The sequence below is a fragment of the Centrocercus urophasianus genome, unplaced genomic scaffold, assembly GCF_019232065.1.
Source record: "Centrocercus urophasianus isolate 14NV4802_14NV808 unplaced genomic scaffold, USGS_Curo_1.0 seq_20, whole genome shotgun sequence".
NCBI lineage: Eukaryota > Metazoa > Chordata > Aves > Galliformes > Phasianidae > Centrocercus > Centrocercus urophasianus.
The window spans coordinates 1,523,996-1,548,237 of record NW_024884756.1 but is presented as its reverse complement, the minus strand read 5'-3'; the positions used below and the strand labels follow the sequence as shown (position 1 = coordinate 1,548,237).

Below are 24,242 nucleotides of genomic sequence, written 5' to 3'. Positions count from 1 at the left end.
GCCAAGCAGGGCCTCTGCCGTTCTGCACGCAAAGAGATGGTCAGTGTCAGGGAATGTGTCCTGGTTGAGTATTTGTTAGCTGGGGGGCAAGATGGAGTGAAAGTGGAGAGCTAGCTCAACTCTGGAGCTTCTTGTCCTCCCTCTGCACCAGGTACACTGCCAGCATCCCCTGCCTGAGTGCCTTTCCTGTGCCTGCCCTTCTGTACCGTGCTGGTGAGACTGGTTTCCCAATGTCACAGCAAGGAAAGCAAGCATGTGGTTGCACCAGCAGCTCGTCACAGCTGGGGACAGATACTTCTTTCCATCAAAAACAAGATTAGTGGAGGGTGATGGAAACAGGACTCTGAAGTGTTGAAGCTGTGCAAGGTCTGTCATCGTTTCCATTTGAGGTTTTCAGGGACTCAAGTCACCTAGCGTTTGATGGCTCTTGAAGACCAAATCTGCATCTAAATCTAAATTATCTGGGTAAGGAAATGCAGCTGGGACTGTGGCCCTGGGCATAGCAGTGGCAGTGAGTTCCTCCTGGTTTCCCATGGGAAGCCTTTCACCGTGCTTCAGATTCAGTTCGTAGTATCCAATCTAAACCTCACCCGGTGCAACTTTAGGCCTTTTCCTATAGAATCATTAAGATTGGAAAAGACCCTCAAGGTCACTAGCTCTAACCATCCCCTTCTTCCATGGCAGAGGATAAAGGCTGATCTACAGAAGAGATAGACGCTCCTAAGGAGGAGATGGAAGTCTGTCCATGGCTGGATTGTGGCACTTGAAGATGCAGTGTTGTGGGTTTTTTTCCTCCCTTGTCACAGATTCCCTGTCTGAACTAGTGCTCTGAACTGGCTCTCATTCCCTTTTTTTTTACAAGATCAATATATCCATGCTTTTGGCTCTGAGCATACCTTCGGAGGGACTGCAAGGGTTAGGAGGAAGAGCTGATGTTATCGCCACATTTAAAAGCAAGAAAATACTTTGCTGTGCACCAAACCACTCTGCTTCTGAGCTGATAGCAAGTTAATGAGGCAAATGCAGAGGGCAGGGAAAGTGGCCCGGGTGCTTATGAAGGCAGTGCCCGCTGTGCTCCTGAAGTGCTGGCACCTTGCCCTGCTCTGCTCCAGCAAACATCCTCTGGGCACACACAGGCGTCAGGAGCCTGGGTGGGAAGGTGCTTGTGCTGAAGTTGCTGATGTGTGCCTCGCAGCAGTGATTCCCAGAGCTGCCTGTTCTTTGTTAGCGTGCTGCTCGGCTCATCTCTGTGCATTTACAGGCACCTGGTCTGATCTTTGCCCACAAGAGCTGGCTTGCTGCGCTCTTGTTCCCTTCAGGGGTTTGAAACTCGGGTTTGTGCTTCTCTGCTTCGCTCCTGGGAGCCCTGCACTGGGTGTGATTCTGAGATTTCGTGCTTTTGCTGGTCCCAGCCAGAAGAAACTCCCTGCCTGGTGCAGGAGGCACCATCTGCAGCTGTGCAAGAACCTTAGGGCTTTAACACCTGAGTGAGGGAGTGCTTCTCTCTTGGAAGAGAATTGTGTGGACAGCAGGAAGAAAAGGGTTAATGGAAACTGAACTGTCTGCTCTGAAAGCAGGCCGGGTGAACGTCAAACAAAGCTGGTGAGAGCCTATCAGCACCTTCGTACCTTTTCAGGTGTTCTGAACCTTCCTCACCATAGAAGCATTTGAGTCAGGGGAGACCTTTATAGATCATCTTGTCCAACTCCACAAACCATCCCAGAACCTCTTTGCATGGAGGGTGATCCCATGTTGGGGTGGGCTGTCCAGGGAGGTGGTGGAGTCCTCATCGCTGGAGGGGTTCAAGAGGTGTGTGGACATGGCAGTGAGGCACGTGGGTTAGTGGTGGGCCTTGATGCTGTTAGATGATGGGTGGTCTTAAGGGTCTTCTCCTGCCTGAAGGACTTTATGATGCGACCATACTGCTTTACGCATGTTGCATCTCTTCATCCAAGAGTAGAACAAGTCTCTGGCAGAAAAGCAAGGTTTCCAAGGTCTCCCCTTTGTCAGGATTTAGAGCTGCCAATCATTTTGGATCCCGTCCTGTGGGTAACCTGCCCATCTGCTCTCCTCCACCTTTGGCAGCTCTGATATGGGACATTCCCCTCATGTTGTGTGACCTGGGCTCAGTGGCATGCTGTGTTCTTCAGGTGGGTGACAGTTCCCAGGCAGCTTGGCAGCAGCAGCAAGCTCTGCTCTCACCCCAGAGACACCATATCTGTATTTAGTCGCTTGCCTATCCATCTCCAGCATTGACTTTCAATGAGACTCGTGCTCCAAAGTCATTGCTATAAAAGGAAGCTTTCCCATCCTCCCTTCATTGCTCACAAAGGGTAGCTCACCCGGTGGGGAAGCTGTAATGGATACCCTGGCTGGAGGTGCCAGCAGACGCCAGGAGCACGTGCTCAGCAATTATTACATTTTTATCCCTGCAGTGCTGCCGGTGCCCCCAAGTGCTGCTAGCTGAGTTGCTCGCATGTGCCAAGTTCCCAGCCTTGCATTGCCTAGCAGTCTGGAGTCAGCAAAGAGCACCGTGCTTGTAGAGAGCCCTAAATGGGAGCAGCTTGCAGCTCATTGCATGCCAGGGTCCTCAAGGGAGGAGGAAGATGGGAGTGTGGAGCATCCTCCTGACGTTTCTCTGGTTCCCCACTGCCCATCCCACCAACAGCAGTGCCCTTCAGTCCTGCAGCGACCTAAAATCTGATGAGTTTGCATAAACCTCATGGTCTCTCTGGGGCTTTGCTCACCTCCTGTTTTGCTCTTTCTCCATTTTTCCTCTCTTGGGAATCACCAGCGTGTGTGACCTAAAATGCTTGGTCCAGGTTTCTGGAGAAAAAGCAGTAGTGAGCAGCTCTTCCCTGCCTGTCCCTACTCTTGCTGAGAGAGTGGAAAAAGCAGGCGCAAATCTGGATGGTCAGAGTGTTTTCTGCTGGGTGTGTGCTGAGCAAATGAAGGACATTGCCAGCTGCTCAAGGCCATGTCATAACGTGTAGTCATAGAATGGCTTGGATTGGAAGGGACCTCAAAGATCATCCAGTTCCAACCTCCTGCTATGGGCAGGGCTGCCAACCACTAGATTAGGCACTAGATCAGATTGTACAGGGTCCTATCCAACCTGGCCTTGAACGCCTGGAGGTGTTGAGATGAGGCAAGAAAGTCCCAAGGAAGGACTTGAAGGTGAAGAATCTGCAGGGTGAAAACCAAGTTCTTAAATGAGATAGTGAGGTGACTTAGTCTCTTTGCTAAAATAGCACACTGCAGTAACAGAATCTGGTTGATGTTGTAACTCAAACCACTTCTAATTTTTAAGGAGAGCCAGGAGATCTTGACTTTGGAGAAGTAAAAGGTAGATGAAAAATAATTAGCAACAAGTGACTGGAGTTGCTCTTGGAGTTGCTCTTGGCTTTGGCATGGGAAGTTGAAGGAGTATGATGGCTGATTGATGAGATGGTCTTTCTGCACCTTCCACCTTACAGTCTGTGGCAAGATGCAGCCCTGATAGCTTGGGCTTGATAAGGAGAAGTGATTCCAGCCTGGAAGCTGCATCTTGTTAAAGGGTACATGCAGCCAGAGCGGGGAGGTTTCCTCTGAATTCATCCTGCGGGCTTAGGGTTTGATGGGCTTTTTATGTAGTACCCGAGGAGAAGGTCATGCTGGGAGGTGTGGGACAGGGAGGGAAGGGCTTCCTCCTCCCTACCACCCTTTGCTGACATGAGTACCACACCTATCGCTCTTCTTTTGGAACCAGAAGGACCTGGCTCCATCTCCACCCCATTACTTGGTTCCAGCTGGCCCAGTGGGCCTTCCCAGGTCTTATCAGCAAAAACTCTTGGCAGCCAGGGGATTTCCATCACCAGCTGTTGTGTGAGCACAGGCTCACTGCTGTCATGCTCTCCTCTTCTACCTTGTTGGAAAACAGCTGGTGCTGGTAGGATTTGAAGCCCTGGAGCTTTGGGAAGGATGGGACAGAGCAAGCCAAGGGTGTTTTCATGCAACTGGTTTGGGAAGTGCAGGAGGGGCCTCTCAGAGCTCTTGTGCCACTCAAGAAAGTTGGCAAAGACAGAGGTGACCTTTTCTTGCAGCATGTGATGGAGGCAAGCACACAGATGCTCGTGGGTGACATCTAGTCCCAGTCTGTGCACTGCTCACACTGTTTGGGTTTTCCCCACGCACTGCTGTGAGCATTGGCCATGGTCAGCAGTGCTGACGGCTGCCCTGTGGAGTTGTGCCTTTTGCCCCATGCCTGGGGCTGCTCCCAGGAAACCACCCCAGTGCTAGGAGCAAAGCCTTCCCTCTGCCCCCGGGGTTTTTTGATTCTACATGTTTTCATGCTTCAGTTGTGTTCCTTTGCTCGCAGACATGGAGCTTACCCTGCCAGTGGGTATTTCTCCTGAAATTGCTTTTCTCTACTAATCCAGTTTAGTATGGCTGAGATGCCTGTGCTACATCTTTGATTTGTAATTCAGCGGTGATTAAATTCTCTTGATAAGATATGGGCCTTGTTGATCCAGCATGAGAATTGGGCTCAAATAGAGGTGCCCAGCCAGGGAAGCACAGCTGGTGGTGGTAATGGCCATTGTAAGCAGCCAGGGGTGGGTGCATGCTTTGTCCCACGCTGTGGCAATGGGACTGGCCCTGCCAATAGCTGGGAGAAGTGAGGAGGATGGGGCTTGCTGCTGTTCCCCATAGGGCTGGGCTGGGCATGGTCACGGCTCTGCAGGGCTGAGCAGAGAGGAATGGAGTGCTGAGTGGTGGCAGCAGGCCAGGCTGTGTCTTGGTTTCCGGCCTGAGCCACCCCAGAGAGTTTGCTGAAGTTCTTTGTAACCCTTTCTGTGCCGTTTCATGTTCTGTGACAGAAGCTTGTTGGTCGCAGTGGGACGTGGTGGGTTGCCAGCAAGGCTGCTGTCCCTCCACCACGTGACGTAGTGCTGCTGGCCTTATTCAGCTAACACAAAGCTGAATCCACTCTACAAGTCCCCGCTGCAGCTGGTGGTGTGATTCCCTTATGGGTGAGTCACAGGATGTGAGTCCCGTGGCTCATGATGTCCCCTGGGGTGCAGAAATCCAGCAGATGGGGCAGGGAGGAGACAGCTCTCACCCTGTACAGTGCCAGCACAGGGAGAAAGTGAGCTCTTTTTGGTGCTGCTGGTTGGAAGTTGGGATGAAACAGCCCCGTGGTGCCTCTGTTCATACCAATGCAATGCTGGGTGCTTCTGTACCCTAGAAAGGTGGTGAGAAGGAATACGGTCCCGTCAGCAGCTGTCCTTGTCCATGCTTCCCTAAACCTTTGCTGTGCCTTAACCCTTGTTCAGGACTCCTCTGCCCATCCCCACGTCATCCCCGACAAGGATGTGTGCAAGGGGGAGAGCTGTTTGCCCTCCTTATCCTTTCCTCCATTCAATAAGGACACTGTTTATCACTGTGGGTAAACAGATGGAGGTAGGGTTTTTCCTATTCTATATTTAAAGTGTTTTCTGATGAATTTACAGACCATTGTCTCAGCAGTTTCCAAACTGCCCTTGCAACCTATGTTTCTCCCCACCCAGCACTTGCCCATCCCCTTTAGTTTTCCCACAGTCCAGGTTTGAAGCAGCAGGCTTGTTCTTTCTAAGCTTTTTTGCTCTGGCTCTGCATTCAGAACCATCTCAGGTTCACCCCTTGGAGCCACCAGCCCCAGAACACCGATTCCTTTGTAGTTCCTCACAGTCCCCCCTGAAAACTGCAGTGGAGTGCATGCACACCCGTCCTCCCACGTGTGTGGTAGTGCTGCTACGTCCAGAACAGACTGAGATAGAAACAACAGAGGAAATAGCTTTCCCTAATCAGTCATTTTTAATGTACATTCTTGCCGTCTTAGGGGAATTTGGGATGTATGTAGGGCTTATTTTTCCAGCTGTTTCTCCACACAGTCACATCTGCCACAGATCTTTAACATAAAGCTTGCAATGCGCTCATGGAAGTACTGGAATGGGGAGCATCCCTGCTTGTGCCAGGCACGGCGAGGCTTGTGGATACATCGGTGCACAGCTCTAACTACTGATAGCAAAAATATTTGACACTGGACTTCCAGGCAGGTATTTAAAATACATTCATGGCTTGCACTTTGATTCACAGGAAAGTTATTTGTCTGGTTTTTTTCTTGCTCAGAAAAAAACTTTGTGCAGTGCTCACCAAGCGGGGGTGACCTTTGAGCTGTCAGAGTGTTTGTTTTGTCTGTGTTTTGGTTGTGTGCAATAATTGCTAATATTGGGAAACATTTACCACTTCAGCTGTTGCTGTGACAACAGTGCTGCACGCCCACTTTGTGCCCAATTAGAGCTGCAGAGGGCTTTACTCGAGCAAAACTCCTGCAGGATCTTACTGTGTTTCTGCACAGTTATGTCATGGCAGGCATGAAACGTGCAATCCCAAGCAGTGGGTGATGGTGTTTAGCATTATTACTTGCTGTTTTGGAGCTGGACTGGCAGCACCTTTTTGAAACGTGCCAGCTGAATGGAGCATCTTTTCTCCCTTCCTTGCTTCCCACTGCATGTCTGCTTAGTGCCCTTTCTTACTGCTGTTCTCCAAGTTCCTTGTCTTACCCAGCTCCTCTGATAAGCCCAGCCGTGGCTGTAAGCCCAGTTCTCAGCACCTGCAAAGCCCTCTCCATGCTGATTTCCAGCAGAACCCAAAACAACACTCTTCTCAAAGGGAAAAGTGTTTGTGCAAAGCTTCTCCCTTTCTTTTCTGTCTGCAGCCTCCTGCATCCTTACGGTGACTGCATTCCTGGCATACCAGACTTCAGATGGCTTGAGAAGCATCTCGAGCAGGCTGGAGTATCTCCTGCTTTGACTCCCTCCCCGGATGCAAATTTCCTCTTTCTACATTCCAGAAAAGGGTACTGATTCCTTCAGGGCTTGCTCCTCCTTGCCTCCAGATCTGCAGGTTTAATAACAGCCAGCTGCAGCCCAGGCAGTTGGCGGCCAAACACAGTGCTTGTCTTCACATTCCCATTATCTCCGTGTTCCCAGCAGAGCTCTGCCTTCTAAGGAATTTAGGTTTGGAGTCATTTTCCGCTTGATCTGGTTTTGAAGCAGGGGAGAAGACTGCATGAAGTGAGGAGGAAGGGAGAGCAGCGATAGGAGGGGATTTAAAGTCATTTGGGTTGCTGAATTCAAGCAGGGAATTCGGATTGATATGGCTTTTGATTGCCCAGGGCTTTATTTGTGAACCTCTCTTTGGTGCAAACCTGAAAGAGCAAAGTGGGGCTGAGGGTCTGTGCTGCAGCCTTGCCTTCAGCTAGTAGAGAGGCTGCAGGCTTGCTTGCCTATGTGCTCCTGGGCACCCTCCAAGTTCCAGCACAGCTCAGTGACACCAGAGGAGCTATTACCAGCGCTTGCATCAGCCACTGTGCTGGTGGTGAAAGAGAAAGGGTAAGAGAGCAAGCATGGAAGAGGATGGCAGTGCGAAGCCAGGTAGTGGAAGAGGTTTGCATCTGCAGGTGATGTCCCACCAGGCTGCATCTCTGGATGGTCCTTTTGGTGAGGTGTGGGAAAAGGGCTGAAAGCGTGCATAGACTGCGTGTTGCCTTCGAGATCAGTTGTGCTGCTGGTGCCTTGGGAGCAGATGCTGAAAGCAGAGATGGCTGTTTGCATGAGGAGGAGATGTGCAGCAGTGTCATGCAAGGCCAGGCTGCCCTTGCTGACCAGACCTTGATTATTAGGAGTCCAGAGGTAATTATCATGATGCTTTAAGGAGAATACGGCACTGTGACTCCTGCACATGGTCTTGGGCAGCCTGCTCCAGGTGTCCCCCCTTGAGCGGGAGGATTGGACCAAATGTCCTCCACAAGTCCCTTCCAACCGTAATTATCCCGTGGCTCTCTGACAGGAGGAAGTTTTCCTGAATCAGCACTGCAGGGCCGGCACACAGGTGCAGACGGCCTTTTATCTGGAGTGCTTCTTTGATAAGCAAATGGGAAAGGAAGGATGCAGCTGCCCTGAGTCAGCCTGAGGCTGAAGCAGTGGCACGTGCTGAGCTCGCATCTTGCACAGTACATCGTGTGGGTGTCGTGCCGGGAGCAGGAGGCATTGCTAACATGCTGGCTTTTGTTTTTACCTGCAGGCGGGCTGCCCAGGGTGCTGTGGTATCTCCGGGCTGTGTGGAGGAGCCATGCCCACCTAGCACTGCCCAGGCTCTCGGCGAGCTGAAGATGGCGGCCCAGAGGATCCGGGCAGCCAACTCCAGCGGCCTGCTGCGCTGCAAGTCGGAGGGGACACTCATCGACCTCAGCGAGGGCTTCTCGGAAAGCAGCCTGTGCGACGTCAAAGGTGGGGGGCCAGTGGGGGCCGTGGCCACCAGGGGACAGGGCAGGTGTTAGCCTGGTGCCACCGTGTCGCGTGCAAGAGAAGAGATGGATTTGCCAGGCTGGTGACAAGGCAGGGTTGGTTCTCCATCCCCCCCAGAACAGATTCAAATGGGAGAGAATTCCCATTCCCTCTGTACAGATGGATCCCAAGGCGGAAGGAGAAGCTAGCATGTGCTGATGGTCTTTAAAATAAACATGCAACAAAGCAATTGTTTTTGCACAAGGAGCAAGGAGAGTCCCGAACATCAAATGCTCTTGCTGTACATCAGTTTGTTTTTAATGCAAAAATAGGGATTACTCACATCCTTGTGAGTAATTACTCATGCTCACATTCATGCAAGGGAAGGGACTGTCCTGCTCTGCTCACTCTGCACTGGAACAGCCTCACCTTGAGCACTGGGTGCAGTTTTGGGGCACCGCAGCGTGGAAAGGACGCAAAGATATTAGAGAGCATCCGGAGGGCATCAACTTCTCTCCAACAAATGTCTTGGGCTGCAGAGCTGCATTAACAGCCATTTCCTGCCCGGGTGGCAAAATAGGTTCAGTGCAGAGTTTATATATAGTTTTACACTGAATAAATGTGCTCACAACTTTCCCTACCTGCTGGTAGAGGCTGTGCAGGGGAAGTAGGTTAATGATGAATCACTTGATGTGTACAAGCTCTTATTTTCCTAATACTCGAGCCCTGTGGTCCTTATATCTAAAACTTTTTTTTGCTCTTACTGGCTGTGTTTTTCAGTACTGTTATCACGAGTTGTGCCATGGCTGCACCACATCTTTTTTGTTAGCTTTCCCAGTTTTCTGTACGGCTGACAGGCATCCTGACATCCTGTGTTTTTCTGTGTTTTTGTTCTTTCCTCCCTCCCCCCCTCCTCCCCCCAAGCAAGCATTGTTTTCTTAGGTCTGTCTCGCAAGATAACAAACGTTTGAATGCTGATATAACATTATCTGCAGCTTATTTCTCGTGATCCTTAACAGAAGTAGGTCCTAAATGTGAAAGCAAAACAGTGACAGAGTGAACATGTCTAGTCTTAATTGAACTGTTTTGCTTGCAATTGTGATCAGATAGTACTGGCTAAACAACTTGCAGCCAGCCCTGCTGCTCAACGTTGTTGAAAGAGAGACTGGAGATGCTGCTTGGTCCATGGGAGGTCAGTATGGTGTTTGTGGTGGTTCAAGTATCCTGACTTTGTAAAAGGAGCCAAGTTTTTTTGAGGAAATGTGGTCGTCCCCTTAGTGGGTACTCTGAGCTCTCTCTTACCCTGAAACATAAGTGGGGAAAAAAGGCAGTGCTGAAGAGCTGGTGGCCTAAGATGTTGAGATACCACTGACCAAATTTGTATGATCATGGCCTTGAAAGATCACTTGGGCCGTATAACCTCTTCCCATGCAGCCCTCCCAAAATTAACCTCTGTTGTTTTAAATGTGAAAATTTAGGGGATAGCCTGCTATTTACCCTTAAGAACTTAGATCCAGTAATGCCAGCTAAAAGGCAGAGCTGATAAGATGGGGCTCTGGCTCCCTTGGAACTCCCTTCAGCGCAGCTTTGTGTGCATCATTCATCAGTGAGTTCAGAGGCTGTCTCAGAGAAGCAGCTGAGAGAAGTTCTAAATCAAGGGGAAGGCTTCTTGCTAAGACGCTTTGCTGTATTGTTTACCCTCTTTCTCTCCACATGCCTTTCTACCATGGGATGATAACAAATTGCTGTATCTCCTGTCTCAGCTCCTGCTGTTCTTCCTAGTTGTTTTGATGCCCATCTCTTTCAAGAAGGCATTTTCTCTTCAGCATGAATGTATCAGATGTAGCAAAGTGAATAGTTTTGTTTAAAAATGGTAGCAAAAAGAAATTACTTTTGGGTTGGGGATGCTTTGAAACTACTTCGGCTTCGCTGCTTGATGTAGCATGGATCGCTTGCCTCAAATAAATGATTTTAAGTAGCTTGTGACTCTGTGGATTGCTTACAGTGTTTTTCTATTTCATTTCACAGTGCCTTCTCCTAGTGCCTTGCTGGTTGACAATCCCACGTCCTTTGGAAATGCAAAGGAAGTAATAGCAATCAAAGATTACTGTCCAACTAATTTCACCACTTTGAAGTTCTCTAAGGGGGACCATCTTTATGTCTTGGACACATCGGGAGGCGAGTGGTGGTATGCTCACAATACCACAGAAATGGGTTACATCCCTTCCTCCTACGTCCAGCCTGTGAACTACCGCAACTCTTCCTTAACGGACAGCGGGATGATAGACAATCTACTGGAGAGCCCTGACGAGGGGGTCAGGGAGCTAGACCTGCTTGGGGAATGGACTGATGTGAAAAGAAACTCTGTGAAAGCCCACAGTAACAACCCTTTCTTGAACGGTGTCCAGACAAATCCATTTCTCAATGGGAATTTGCAGACGTTGACCTGCTCAGACAGAGAGCCCAACTCCAAAGCATCTGTTGACTTGCTGCTCTTCGACACGGGGCCTCCTGCTTCAACAGTTCCTAGCTCAGCTGCTAATAGCAGCATGGGTAACATTTTTGATGAATTTCCATCCACAAACAGGCTGGACCTGGAAGAGTCTGTGAAAAGGGACAATCCCTTCTTCAGGAGCAAACGCTCTTACAGCTTGTCTGAGCTGTCTGTTCTGCAAGCCAAGTCAGACACTCCAGCACAGTCGGGTTTTTTCAACGGTTTAAAATCTCCCACTCCTGAGCAATTCCAGAGCAGGGAAGATTTTAGGACCGCATGGTTGAACCATAGGAAGCTGGCCCGATCTTGCCATGACTTGGATTTGCTTGGTCAAAATCCTGGCTGGGGTCAGACACAACCGGTGGAGACCAACATTGTGTGCAAACTGGATAGCTCTGGTGGAGCTGTTCAGCTTCCAGACACCAACATCAGCATCCATGTGCCAGAAGGTCACGTGTGCCCCGGGGAAACGCAGCAGATCTCCATGAAAGCTATGCTAGATCCACCACTGGAGCTCAACAGTGATAAGTGCAGCACCATCAGCCCCGTCCTGCAGATCAAACTCAGCAACATGGAGGTGAAAACATTCATCATTCTGGAGATGAAGGTGTCTGCAGAGGTTAAGAATGACATCATGAGCAAGAGTTTGGTAAGACTGCAGTGCCTTCGGAGCGACATGAAGGAGGGGCCATACACACCAATGCAGCTGAGCTATTCGTATGGGGACACGATACAGGTGCAGCTGGAGAACCTGGAGCCTTGCATGTACATAGCTGCTGTAGCTCAAGGGCAGAACATCCTCTACCCTTACACTGTTTGGGATTATATCAGCAAGAAGATCACAGTTGGTGTTTATGGCCCGAAACATATTCACCCTTCCTTTAAAACAGTTGTGGCCGTGTTTGGGCACGAATGTGCACCCAAGACTCTCCTAGTGAACGAGGTCACGAGGCAGTCTCACAGCCCAGCTCCAGTTGCCCTTCAGCTCTGGGGTAAGCACCAGTTTACTCTGTCCCGGCCTCAGGACCTCAAGCTCTGCATGTTCTCCAACATGACCAACTATGAGGTGAAAGCTAGTGAGCAAGCCAAAATTGTGCGAGGCTTCCAGATGAAGCTGGGCAAGGTCAGTCGCCTTATCTTCCCCATTGCATCCCACGATCCCAACGAGCTCTCGGATTTCACGCTAAGGATACAGGTCAAGGATGACAAGGATGCCATTTTGACCCAGTTCTGCGTCCAGACGCCACAGCCGCCTCCTAAAAGTGCCATCAAACCGACAGGGCAGAGGCGGTTCCTCAAGAAGAACGAGGTTGGAAAGATCATCCTTTCACCTCTGGCTGCCACTGCCAAGTATCCGGTTTTTCAGGACCGGCCGGTGTTGAGCTTGAAGTATGGCAAACTGCTGAAAACAGTGGTGCGGCAAAGCAAGAATCACTATTTGCTGGAGTACAAGAAAGGAGACGTCATAGCCCTCCTCAGTGAGGAGAAGATCAGATTGAAGGGACAACTGTGGACGAAGGAGTGGTACATCGGCTACTACCAGGGCAAAATAGGCCTCGTGCACACCAAAAATGTGCTGGTGGTTGGAAAGGTCAAGCCCAGCTACTTCTCTGGGCCTGATCTCACCACCAGCCTGTTGCTCGAGCAAATCCTCAGACCCTGCAAATTCCTAACCTATATCTATGCCTCCGTGAGGACTCTTCTCATGGAGAACCTCAGCAGTTGGAGGTCCTTCGCGGACGCGTTGGGCTATTTGAACTTACCGCTCACGTTTTTCTGCCGATCAGAGTTGGACAGCGAGCCGGAGCGAGTGGCCTCCGTGCTGGAGAAGCTGAAGGAAGACTGCAACAACACAGAGAACAAGGACAGGAAATCTTTTCAGAAGGAGCTGATGATGGTGAGTCCGAGGTCTGATGAAGGCATCTTCCTTGATTGTGGTGCAGAGCGGTGGGGGTGAGTGGGGGCTAGGCTTTCCTAACTCGGTCACTGAAAAATGAACTGAGGTTTGCAGATTGAATGGGAATTCAGGCCTGTGGTGAGGAATGAAATGGGTAAAAAGTTGTACGTGTCAAGTGAGTGAAGCAGGCATGCTTGGAAGATGGCTAAGCTGAAGGCCCTTCAAAGCAAGGTGGTTTCAGTCCAGTGCTTTCCTAGTGCTCAGCTGGACCTTGCTGCTGAAGGCTATTTCAGCCTTCAGTGATAAATAGAAGATGTGCATGCGTATCAAGGAGTTACCCAGGAGCTGTTGGTTTCCTCAGTCCAAGATCAAAGTGATGCCAGTGATGGAGATCTTGGTTTTTTTGTGGCAGAAAACTGGAAAAAGGTGAGAAACATAAATGCTTTTCCTGTACGGTGTGTGGTAGGCAAGCCACCTCTCAAGTCATAGAATCATGGAGTGGCCTGGGTTGGAAGGGTCTTCAAGGATCATCAAGTTCCAACCCCTCAGCTGCAGGCAGGGACATGCTTTTATATTGCCTCAAGTTTCTCAAACGTGCAGGAGAGGGGTTTTATGGCTGCTGTGGAGTGCTACATCTTCACGGTTATGAAACAACCCCAAATTGCTCTATAACAATGTCTGTGTTTACTCCTCCTTTCCTTGAGTGACAGCTAAACCAAGGGCAACTCTGAATTAGGATGCTTTGTGTTCAGCTGTGGGTTGTGTTTGCAAATTGTCTGAAGTGCCTGGCTTGCCTCTGTCCTGAAAGGCTTCTGCAGGCATTTGGGGAAGTGCTGTCTGCAGGTTTTTCTAGGATGCTCTTCAGAAGTCTCTAATGAGAAATTGTCTTCACGATAACAGCTTCTAGCATTTCACAGGAGGTGGGCCAAAGAAAATGCAGACCTTTGTGCTGAGAAGAGATTTGAGTTGCAGCAATTCACGTGTCTTGAAATGCCAGTTTAATTAAGACTAGCACAAGCTTTGCTTAGCAGTGATGCAGGCAGGCAGTGGGGCAGGAACATGCAGCACACAGAAGGAAATTAGAGGTAGGCACATGGGTAAAGAGGACTGCAGCTAAATTAAGCTCTCCATGTCCCAACCTCTCTTAATAAAAATGGGGAAATGTCAGGATTGAGCAGTAGGTGTAAGGCATTATGAAGAGTATGGAGCCTTTCATTACTCATGGAAATTTTTTCAGGGGAGTTCATGGAAGGTGCCTTGTGGATGTACTTCCTCTGCCTAAGAGCACAGTACAATTAATAACTCTTTATAACAGGCCCTGTCTGAGTGTTGGTGTTATTGTGGAAAATGGGAAGATAGTTTCCAAAAGTCTGACTCATGCCTGCACTTAGGGTGAGCACCAGAGCTGCTCACGGAGGGCAAGGATGTCCAAATGCCACGCTGCAGTCCCCAGGGGAGCATCCAAGCTGAAGGCCAGTGGGCTGCAGTTACTGCTGCTGCTTCCCTCTGCTCTTCCTCCCACCTCCTTGCCTTCTCCAGCTCCAGCTGGGCTGCTGCCTGCTGATCTGAGGGAACACTGTGATGAAGAGGTCTGGTGTGATGGTGGGTTCCAGCAGCGTCTTCCAGCAGTCTCTAGCTTGGTGCAGGTGATGGTTGGAATGAGCAACTGTTTGGGCAGCCCCAAATCACCTTGACTTTGAACCACGTAGGTTGGCACTGAGGTGAGAGGCCAAGGAGCTGCTGGGCTGCAAAACGTTGAGTTGGGTGGAGATGAGAGGAGAGCAGGGGTGACCTTGCTGCCTGGGTTTGTGATCTGTGGCCAGTGGGACAATGTTGTAGCTTTGGGTTTCGATAGAAGGCAAGCTGTAGGCCGTGTCATCAACTCAGCTTCTCTTGAGGGAATCTTCTGGCCATTGTATGGCTTGTTTTTTGAGCTTCTGGGAGGCAGCTGCTGCAGCTGCAACAGGCTCTGGGGTAAGACCTGACTTTCTGGCCCACATCTCCAAGCTAAGCTTGGGGCGTCAGTTTGCTTCTCCAGTCAGTGGGCCACTTGGGCTCATGATGCCTGGGATGCAGCCATGTCTTGTGCCATGTTTTGCCACAGCTCATCTAGCCTCAGCAATCCCTCCTCTGCTCTGGGGCTGGGTGGAGGTGGTAGCCAGGGCTGTGTCTGACCCTGTGGTTCCTCAGAAGGAGGCTTGGCACCTTTAATCATTCTGTGAGTAATGGGGTAAACTGTGTGCTGCTCTTGCTGAATGCTTCCTAGGGCTTTGTGCTGATTGCTTTACTGGCTTGCTTTTCTTTTATCTATTCTCTTTGTCTCCAGGGGACAAAGACAGCCTGTAGGTCATGGAGAGGCTGTGCAAACCTAACTGTGGGGATGAAGAAAAGATGAGGCTCTCTGGGGGCTCACAGACCTACTAACTCAAGAGGAGGGCTATAAGCTGCTGGAAAACATACTGCTCCCAAAGGGATGCATCTCATGCAGAGTCCCAGAGCGGGTTTTATTTTCCATGCTTGAATGGAGACATAATCCTGAATATTGGCTCTGTTTCCTATTCTGTGCCAGATCTTGCTGCGTCTGAGCCTGTTGGTGAAGGATGAGCCCTTCTCCTGATGGAAAGCTGCTTCTAAACCCCTTGCTGCTGTCAAATGGTCCTTAGCTTACAACGAAACAAGAGTGAGATTGATTTTTAAAAAACCACAACAACTGTGTTTGGGGAATGACAGTTGAAAAGTAACTTATTTTGTCGCGTGTATGGCTAATTTTATTTGCAACAAGTGGTCTTGCTTTCTGCTGGTGAGATCTGTGTATTTCATGCTAAAGTTGACTGTCCCATCCCAGAGGGACTGTGGAGAGGGAAATGGTAAGGCTGCTTATCTCACATCGGTGTTGAGTACACAGGATTGCCATGGCAGAGCTATACACCGGTAGCTAAGCATGGAAAAGCCCTCTCATTGATGACTAGTTAATAAATAATCTGTGATTACTTACTCTTTTCGCCTAGCAAAAGCAGCAGTGTGTGAAGGTAACTGAGGGGAGCATTGCTCACGAGTTAGTCATCACATCAGAGAGAGAAACAGCTCTCCCCTCCCTCTCTGCCCATCAACCCAGGCAGCAAGCAGGTTGTCTCCTCGAAGCCTGTAGGCACTGCAGCCTGGATCTGCAACGATACACGAGCAGCCTAACAGACCTCTTGCAGCTGGGCAGACCTCTGTGGCTGCTTCTGAGGGGAAGAAATGCGTTTGCTCACTTCTCCATGGCAGGGCTTCAAGGTGACATGCTTTTCCCACACACACAGGCAGCATCGCTGTGGTCGGTGGCTGCAGCCCAGCATGCAGGTGCAAACTCCATCACATTTCCAAGCCTTTGGAGTCCCAGCAAACGCCGGGTGTTCGGGTGCTTTTGAAAATGTGAAGTCACATACCACAGTATAATCCAATGCACTCGGGTTGCCACATGAGAGCCGTGCCAGGTTTCATTTGAGAAACTTGACCTAACTTGCCGTACAGTGGCTGCACTGCCTGGTCCTCTGGAGCTGGAGTGAAGCCTGCCATGAAAGACATCACTTCTTTCACTCTGCATTTTTTGATACGGTGTTTTGGTAGAGCCTTGCTCTTATCAGCCTTTCCAATAAATGCTGCTTCTAGGAAGCAGCACTGGTCTGCTGAGAATATGACTGCACTTGTTAGCAGAGTGCTGCAGATCCTATAAGCTTTTTCTTCTCCGGATAACTGGAGATGTGCTTCTGCTTGCTGTATTTATTGTGTCTGCAGGTGTGTGAATGCTGCCTCTTTTCTACCAAGGTGGAGTGAATGCTGCGTCCTCATCCCTGGTGCTGGAGAGCCTGAGCACTGTGTTCCTGCTTGGATCTCGTGTTGCTGTGCCCGGGGCACACAAGCCCAACCTGCTCTTCTTCCCTCCCCCTAGCTCCTGCATCCTGAATTGAGCTGCTGGCAGTCCTGCTCTGAATTTGGGTCCTTGGTGAAAAGCAGGTCCCTCAAACAGAGGGCAATGCTCCCACCAAGGTTCTGCCAAGCAGGCTGCTCAGAGCAGGGTGGTGGTAGAGCAGTGGCACAGGGCTGGCTGTGAACTTCCCTGCAGGCTCCTAGCTCTGCAGGCAACATCAGATGACCTGCTTTTGTTTGCTGGGGCCGAGAGGAAATCGTTGATGCCTTCCTGTTCCTCGGTGCGGGTATTTCATAGTGCTGTACCTGATGCATTCTCATGCTTGGTTAATGGAACTCGGAACGTTGCTGCTGCTGTAACCACATCTTTGCCTCCCCAGCAGCTACCTTCAGCCCTTTCAGGCAGTGATTAATGCCTGATAACGCTTAGACCCTCCAGGGTGCTTTCTAATTTAAATGCTGTTTAAAAAATCATTAACTAATTTAAAAACTCCATTTCCATCACCGCTTCCTTCTGGGTCTCACGCTTGGCAGGCACGAGTGAACTTGGGGACACTTCCCACCTCTGGGGCAAAGGAGAAAGGCTTCATCCCATGGTTCAAACAGATTTAGGGAGGGGACAACGCATCCACAGCTCCAATGGCTGCTTATCCCATCTTGGCTTTATGATTATTGAACTGGGGTGGGGAGGCATAAAGGGGTGCACAGGAATCACAGCTTTTCAACCCCATTGTTTGCTCCTTCCCTGTCTGTGTGCTGTGCTCCACCCAGGGCTCCCTGCTGCCTGTTTGCCTCGATGCTGTTTGCTGTGATTAGAGGACTGGAAATGGGCTTCTGCATTTCAGAGCCGGGATGCAAATTCAGCCTCCCCTGGATGCGTTTTAAAGTGGAGGCTCTTCTGCTTTGAACTGGAATTTGAATATCAAACCATCTCCTTTGCTGTGCCGCACTGCTCTGCTGGTGGAGCGGGCTTGGGGCCTCTCTGAGGTTAATAAATGCACCCGAGGAGGATGGAGGGAAGCTGTAGCATAATCCCAAAAGCGCCTGCTGGAGGATTACATCTGCTGAGAGCCCTGCTAATCCCAGCTGGGCAGCAAGGGCTTGCAGGGAGCCCAGTGCCTGCTATGCTTTGGCTGCTTATTCCATCACCTCCTCGCTGCCCCATGTTTCCCTCAGCTCACCTAGGGCTCCCTTTGCAGATTGAGCCTTCCCTGGAGGCAAAGTGAAGGTGCCTGCTTATTAGTAGGCTTCGGAGTGAACGTGCTGAGCCGAGGGGAGCAGAATTATCTCTTTCAAAGCTGTGGCTTCAAGTGATTGTACCACTCATAGCACGGGACTCTCTGCTAAATAACGCCTCCCTGCTGTTACTCCTTTTTCCTGTGTTCATTGGGAAGCAGGGTGTGTTTCTCCCAAGTGCTCTTATCCCTGGGAAACAGATCATGTGTGACCAGGAAAGGACAGGGTGCCTCTGCACCGTCCGCCTGATTCAGAACAGTTCACACTTGCTGACTGCTGGTCTCAAGGAGAAGACCGTGGGCCATAATCCTAAATCTGTGCTTCTTAGGACCCTGAAGCCTTCACTTCCAGAGCAAAGGCCCCTGAGCCTGTTGACTGCGTGGAGAGATAACATTGCTGGGAGCTGGATGTGAGTGCTCTGCAGTTATGAATACGGCCCAGATGCGAGATCTGAACGCTTCTCAATGCACAAGAAAAATATAATGCTTTTTTAAATTGTATTTTGCTTGCTTAACGAGAGGGTTTATTATTTCTACTTCTAATGCAGGAAACCAGTGTAAGCACTTTGTAGAAGCAAATGCTGGTCAGAAGCAGTAATTAGATTCAAGCCCAGCTTTGCTTTGTGTAAGCTGGGAACAGATAAGGGAATCAACATATATTTGCTTTGCAAATTGCTGGAGTGGTTTCAGATGTTACTGTCTTCCCCAGCTGTTTGTTACTGTCCCCCTGATAAACAGTCTCTGAGAGGATTTAACCCCTCTTCTTCTTCAGAGCTGCCTGTGTGCAGAGCTGGGTCAGGGCAGGACGTGGTGACCCACAGCCCTGCTGCAGGGATGGCAGCAGAGGGACAGGGAGGAACTTGGGGGGCAATGGTTCCATCCTCTTGCTTGCCAGCTGGGCATCCTTCTGCCTGAAAACCAGTCTTGCTCAAACGTGTGTGCTCTGAATATGTTGGGAATTAGCAGGAAGGAGCAGGTGGTTCTGGCCCTTTTTGGACCACTGAGGGCTTTTCTCCAGGTCCCTGATTGCTGTAATAACCTCCCCACGCTGCTGTGACGTTGGTGTTGTTTCCAATGGGAATGCTGGAGCCAGCACAGCATGCTCCTTGGAAACTCACAGCAGCATCGATGGGGGTTGTCCTCTTTATCACCAAGCTGTGGTTTGCATTTGCTCAAGTGAGCTCCCCTGCTGAGATGCTGAGCGATGCCCTTGGTGTTCAGCTGTCCTGGAGCTGCAGTCCTCATTCTGCTGTCCTTGCAGCTCTGGCAGTAAGCAAACAAGAGGGTGCTCAAGAAAAAAAGAAAGGCAGCAGCTAGCAAATCTGTCTCCTCCTTGTAGTGCGTGATGAACCTGCTGAGCTGCTGCTGCAGTCCACGCTGGGGCGGGCAGGATGGAGGGAGGTGGATGATTAAGTGATGATTAAACCTTTCTGGGTGGTAAACTGCCCCTCAGGGCATCTTGGGATTGTTTGCATTGTTTCAGTGTTACTTCAAAAAACCCATAAAAATAAAAGGGTTCTTGTTCCATAACACAGAACGTGTTTCCATAAACACTGGAGGTCTGTAGAGGGGTTTGTCCGGGGACAGGGCTTGTTCCTGAGGCTCTCATTATGCTTTCCACTTGGCTGTGGCACACGGTGAGGGATGCCTCGTCCTTCCTGCTCGGCTGTGGAGGGATGCTGGTTCTGTTGATCCTCTGATAATCACCATTTAAATGGTTCCTTTCCATGGGTTTTCCCTGTTGCAACTTGCTTTGTGTTTTGAACAGAGTTTTACCTGCTCCGTCCTTTATTCCTGGCTGAATTATTGGTAGGTAGAGAACACACTGCTGTCAGTCTCCCTAACAAGCATTTTCTCTTCTCCATCTTGTTCTGAGGCTGCTTTCCAGGCCTTGTCCCCAAATGTCCTCCTGGCCTGTGCCCACCGGGTGCTCGATGCAGGTCGTGGATGCTCATGCTGGTTGTGCCACTGGACAGTGCTCCTCTGGGCTGGGAGTACAAGCAGCGCAGAGTACAGAGGGTTCATTGTCTTGATTAAAGGCTTTAAGATGCTTTAAACTGCTTATGTGGCTCCTGAACATCTTGAGCCTACACCATAAAGCTGTGGTGGGCAACCCCAGCTGCGCACCTGGTTGAACAGGGGTAGGGCACTCGCTTCAGTTAGTGGTGTGACTCTTCTGTCCTGCCCACTGGCCTGATTTCACCAGTTGTTGCCAGAAAGGAGGCAGGAGGGTTTTGTGGTGGTTTTTCAGGGACATCCCCACCTGATTCGGGCCCACCCTGACTCCATCTTCCTTGTTTTTCCTAATGATCCCGCAGGCCTTGCTGAAGATGGACTGCCAAGGGCTGGTGGTCAGGCTTATCCAGGACTTTGTGCTGCTCACCACGGCCGTGGAGGTGGCCCAGCGCTGGAGGGAGCTCGCTGAGAAGCTCGCCAAGGTCTCCAAGCAGCAGATGGACGCCTACGAGGCCCCGCACCGCGACAAGAGCGGGGTGGTGGACAGTGAGGTGAGGGCAGACCAGCCTTCGTCCTTCGGGATTTTCCCAAGCTTGTTCTCGCTTGTGCAAACCTGTGCTCTTAGGGAATGAGGAGTTGGGTGTGATGGGGGGACGGGGGGGGGAAACGTGGGGACTTTTTCACCCACAGCGCATTTGTTCTGGGATCAAAAGGCATTGAGGATGGTAGCACTCGTTGGATGCTGAATGCTGGGCATGGGCAGAGCTTCATGTTCAGCTCTTCTCTCTCACCCTCTGTCCCACAGGCCATGTGGAAGCCTGCGTATGACTTCCTCCTCACCTGGAGCAGCCACATGGGCGACAGCTACCGGGATGTGATTCAGGAGCTGCACACAGGGCTGGACAAGATGAAGAACCCCATCACCAAGCGTTGGAAGCATCTCACCGGCACCCTCATCCTCGTCAACTCCTTGGACCTGCTCCGGGCAGCTGCATTCAGCCCACAAGACCACGAGGATTTTGCCATCTAGCACGGCTGCTTGCAGCCATCTTTTCATCCACGTCTCATTTATTGGTGGTATCTGTATTTTTCTGTGCTTTTTCCCCTTTTTATTTTTTTTTTTTAACAGTTGATTATAAACAGAAGAAGTGGGGATTGCTCTCCCCAGGTTTAAAGAGGCCAAAGTTTGCAAGTTCTCAGCAGGACTGGAAATGAGCAGGAGACGACCCTCCTCTTGGTGGGAAGGTATCCAGAAGGGATGGCTTTTCATATGGAATCGATACCACTTCAACTATTCCTTGCTCAGACACTTAAAAGGAGCCAGGGGGGCAGGGAGGGATCACAAAAGAGAATCCTTTTTTTTTTTTTTTAGGCATTTACAAATAAAAAGTCTAATTTTTGTAACGAGCAGCAAAGGTTGTAACCACTTTGGGGGGAAGCTGTTTTGTATGTTGTAGAGACTGCTTTTAAATTATCATTTTTGAGATGAACACGAGCGATGTAAATATGTATTTAAGACGAAGCACAGCAGTGTCCCAGTGGTTTTGGTAAACTCCCACAGTGCAGACTGACTGCAGAGCACTGTGTGAATTTGGGGTGTCTTCAGCCCTGCACGCAACTTAAATCAGAAAGGAGCTTTTTTTCCTCCCATCTTACAGGACATATCACCTGTTCAGTTGTTTTTTGTTTGTTTTCTTTTTAAAATGTGTCTACAAATGTGCATTTTGTCATCTGTGGGTAGGGAGGTGCTCGTGCATGTTCGCAGGTGCACAGGTACCATTTCTAACCATGGGAAGGGATGCTGCCCCTGGCTCTTGGAGCTGGGTGCTGCCCACCGTGTCTGGAAGAAGCTGGAAGTTGGGGGCTCGGCACAGCCCTGCTCTTTGCTGCCCGTGGTGGTGAGAGTGGGTCACTGTGCCATTGCAGCAAAGTGCTTGGGCATGATCCTCCTAACTTGAAATCCATTCCAGAGCTCAGCGGAGATGTTTCAGACGTGTCTGGTGTCCTCATACTCATTGCCATTGATTTCTGAGGGCTTTGAATGGGGCTGTTTGAGGCTCCCAAACTCCAGCTGAACTTGTAAATGTCTTTTGCAGTGACACTGGTGCCATTGAGCTGAATATTTGTGGTACCAAGTGCCCCGTTCTTTCCCCTCGTGTTTTATAGCTGCCTCTTTTGGATTACCTCCCCTCTTCCTTCTGCTCCTCAGCTTTGAAATATTTTACATGGGAGGGGAATATTTTTGCACAGAAACATTATTTTAGGTGCAAAGTCTCTTTATAGCGAGGAAGACGGATTGTTAAGGTTGATTTTCTTTCAGGTTGAACCAGAAAAACAGAAAGAGTGGGGAAGGCATCTTTGACAAACGCAGTAGAAGCACACAAGAGCGGCTGCTGTGGCCAACAGGCTGGGCTCTCAGCAGCCAGGAGCAGGAGGTGGTGACACTTAAGCTTGATTTCTTCTCTTGGGAGGCTGCAGGTGAAATAAGCTCCCTGGAAGAGCCAGGTGTGGGGCACTGCCCATGGATTTGCAGGTGCAGGTGGCGAGTGGGCATCTGATGGTGCTGGCAGCCTCGGGAGGGAATGTCTTCCCACAGCTTCCCTGCTTTACATCCTCTTTTCAAAGCGACACCCCCAGAAGCAGTCTCCCCTCACAGGACACCACCAGAAATAATTAGCACCTTAATTTCTCCTCAGGGGCTTTAAGGAGTTTCCTATGCAACGCAGCGTAGCACAGAAATAAATGTCATCTGCCAGCACCTGAGCCCGTGATGCATTTGCTTTCTCTTTACAAGAGCAGGGCACTGTAAGAGCACATTTTCTGCACACCAAGCAAAACCAAATCTCCAATGCAATAAGGAGCAGCTCCTGCAAGAGAGATCCAGCCTGTGCCAGCACGGCTTTGGGCTGTTCAGAGCAGGCAAGGGCAGCCCCAGCCCTCATAGGCAGTTTTACTCTCTGGTGACTCCAAGATGGGGACATCCCTAAAGGATTTCAGTTTATTTTTTTTGCCCTCCCCTTGGTTTCTCTAACTACCTCAGGTACTCTATACCCAGCTTAACATTTCAGCGGCGACACGAAGCTTGCTGTGCTCAGCTCCCCGACTGCTGTGAGCCGCGGTGAAACGCTCAGCACGTTTTGGGGTGACCACTGTGTTGCTTTGTCCCTCCTTCAGTCAGAAATCCCAGCTCTCCTCATCTGCTGGGGCTGGGCTACGTCCTTCAGATGCCTTCTGCCCGCTGTCCGGAGAGCCCGTCTGGAACTGCGCCTGGGCTTTGCATCGTGACCGCAGTTGGTGCAGTAACTGGTTATTGTACTTACATTTAATGTTCCTTTTTAAAAAAAAAAAATAATAATTTTTTTGGAGAAAAATATTCCTATTAAAGCTGTTGCTATTGCAGTGCTACCGAGTGGATTTCGTCTGCTGGTGGGTGGGTTTAAGGCAGTGGGCATCAGGAGGCTTTTGTCAATCCCACAGGCTGATGCCCAGGCCGTGTGGCCTTGGGCTCGCAGCACAGACCGTCAGTTGTGGTGCTCTCAGTATGAACTGAATTCCAATTTCAGACCCTGAAAGTGGGTTATTCAGATATCTGTCTCTAGCTATGGCTTCAGCTTGCCAAGGGTGAAAAAAAAAGACATTGGTTTGATTTAATCCCTGGCAAAACGCATCCCGTGGTGCAGCACAGGGTGGCACAGCTGGATTGCTGGGCCAGGGCCACTAGGGCTCCTGGTTATGAATGGTCATTCTTAAGTAGCCTGGACCTATCTAATAGGAGCAATTCTCCATTAGTTACTTCTCTGATGTTTGACTCCCTCTAATATTTTATCTTCAAGTAAATGATTGGTCTTTTTTTTCTGTGTCCAACCAAGGGAATGACCTCCTTCAGCACAGTCCCCTTGGCAATGCATTTGCGGCCATTTCAAGCCATCGGAATAGGATGATATCTCACATCAGCTCAGCTCAACTCGCCATTAAATGGCTGAAAGAGATATGTCAGAATGGGGAGGGAGGGAGGTCACCCCTGGGTTATCAGTGTCTGGACAGAAGTCTGCAGTATCAGTGATTCTTGCTTTGTCCTCCCCGGCTCTCAGTGTCTGGACACCCAGTGCAGTCTGCAGTGAAAATGAGAAACTGTGATGAAAGAGCCAGGAGGTCTCTGGGCATCTGTTTTTATCCCTGGAAATCCCTGCTGAAAATCAATTGTTCTGCTTCCTTCGTAGCTCTCAGCTGAATGCTGGTGGTGGATTATCGGCTGTCAGGACACCCAGATCTTGCAATATGAGGTCACAAGTGGTTAGAGAAATTGATTAAAGGACGACTCCTAGGTGTTTGCCTTGCTGGCAGGTTTCTTTTGGCACCAGAAAACCGTAATTCCCAGTGGGTTTGCCCTCCTCTGAGAGACAGACCCCCTCACCAAGTGGAGGCTGTGTAGAGCCGTACCATGG

At 50.1% G+C, this 24,242-nt stretch overlaps 1 protein-coding gene across 4 annotated transcripts in view; it reads left to right on the top strand.

The window, feature by feature from the left end:
• Nucleotides 1–21,235, top strand: part of SH3BP4 (SH3 domain binding protein 4) — a 30,933-nt gene extending 9,698 nt beyond the window's left edge. For 3 of the 4 annotated variants that reach the window (XM_042822258.1, XM_042822259.1, XM_042822260.1), the window contains exons 2-5: nucleotides 8,104–8,309; nucleotides 10,335–12,697; nucleotides 20,160–20,348; nucleotides 20,603–21,235. In XM_042822258.1, the coding sequence (XP_042678192.1) occupies nucleotides 8,192–8,309; nucleotides 10,335–12,697; nucleotides 20,160–20,348; nucleotides 20,603–20,827 (2,895 nt within the window). In that variant the 5' untranslated portion in view covers nucleotides 8,104–8,191 and the 3' untranslated portion in view covers nucleotides 20,828–21,235. Of the gene's footprint in view, nucleotides 1–6,485; nucleotides 6,878–8,103; nucleotides 8,310–10,334; nucleotides 12,698–15,266; nucleotides 17,204–20,159; nucleotides 20,349–20,602 lie in introns of those variants that run through there. The other variant, XM_042822261.1, reaches the window with a different exon arrangement.
• Nucleotides 21,236–24,242: the final 3,007 nt, after the last annotated feature.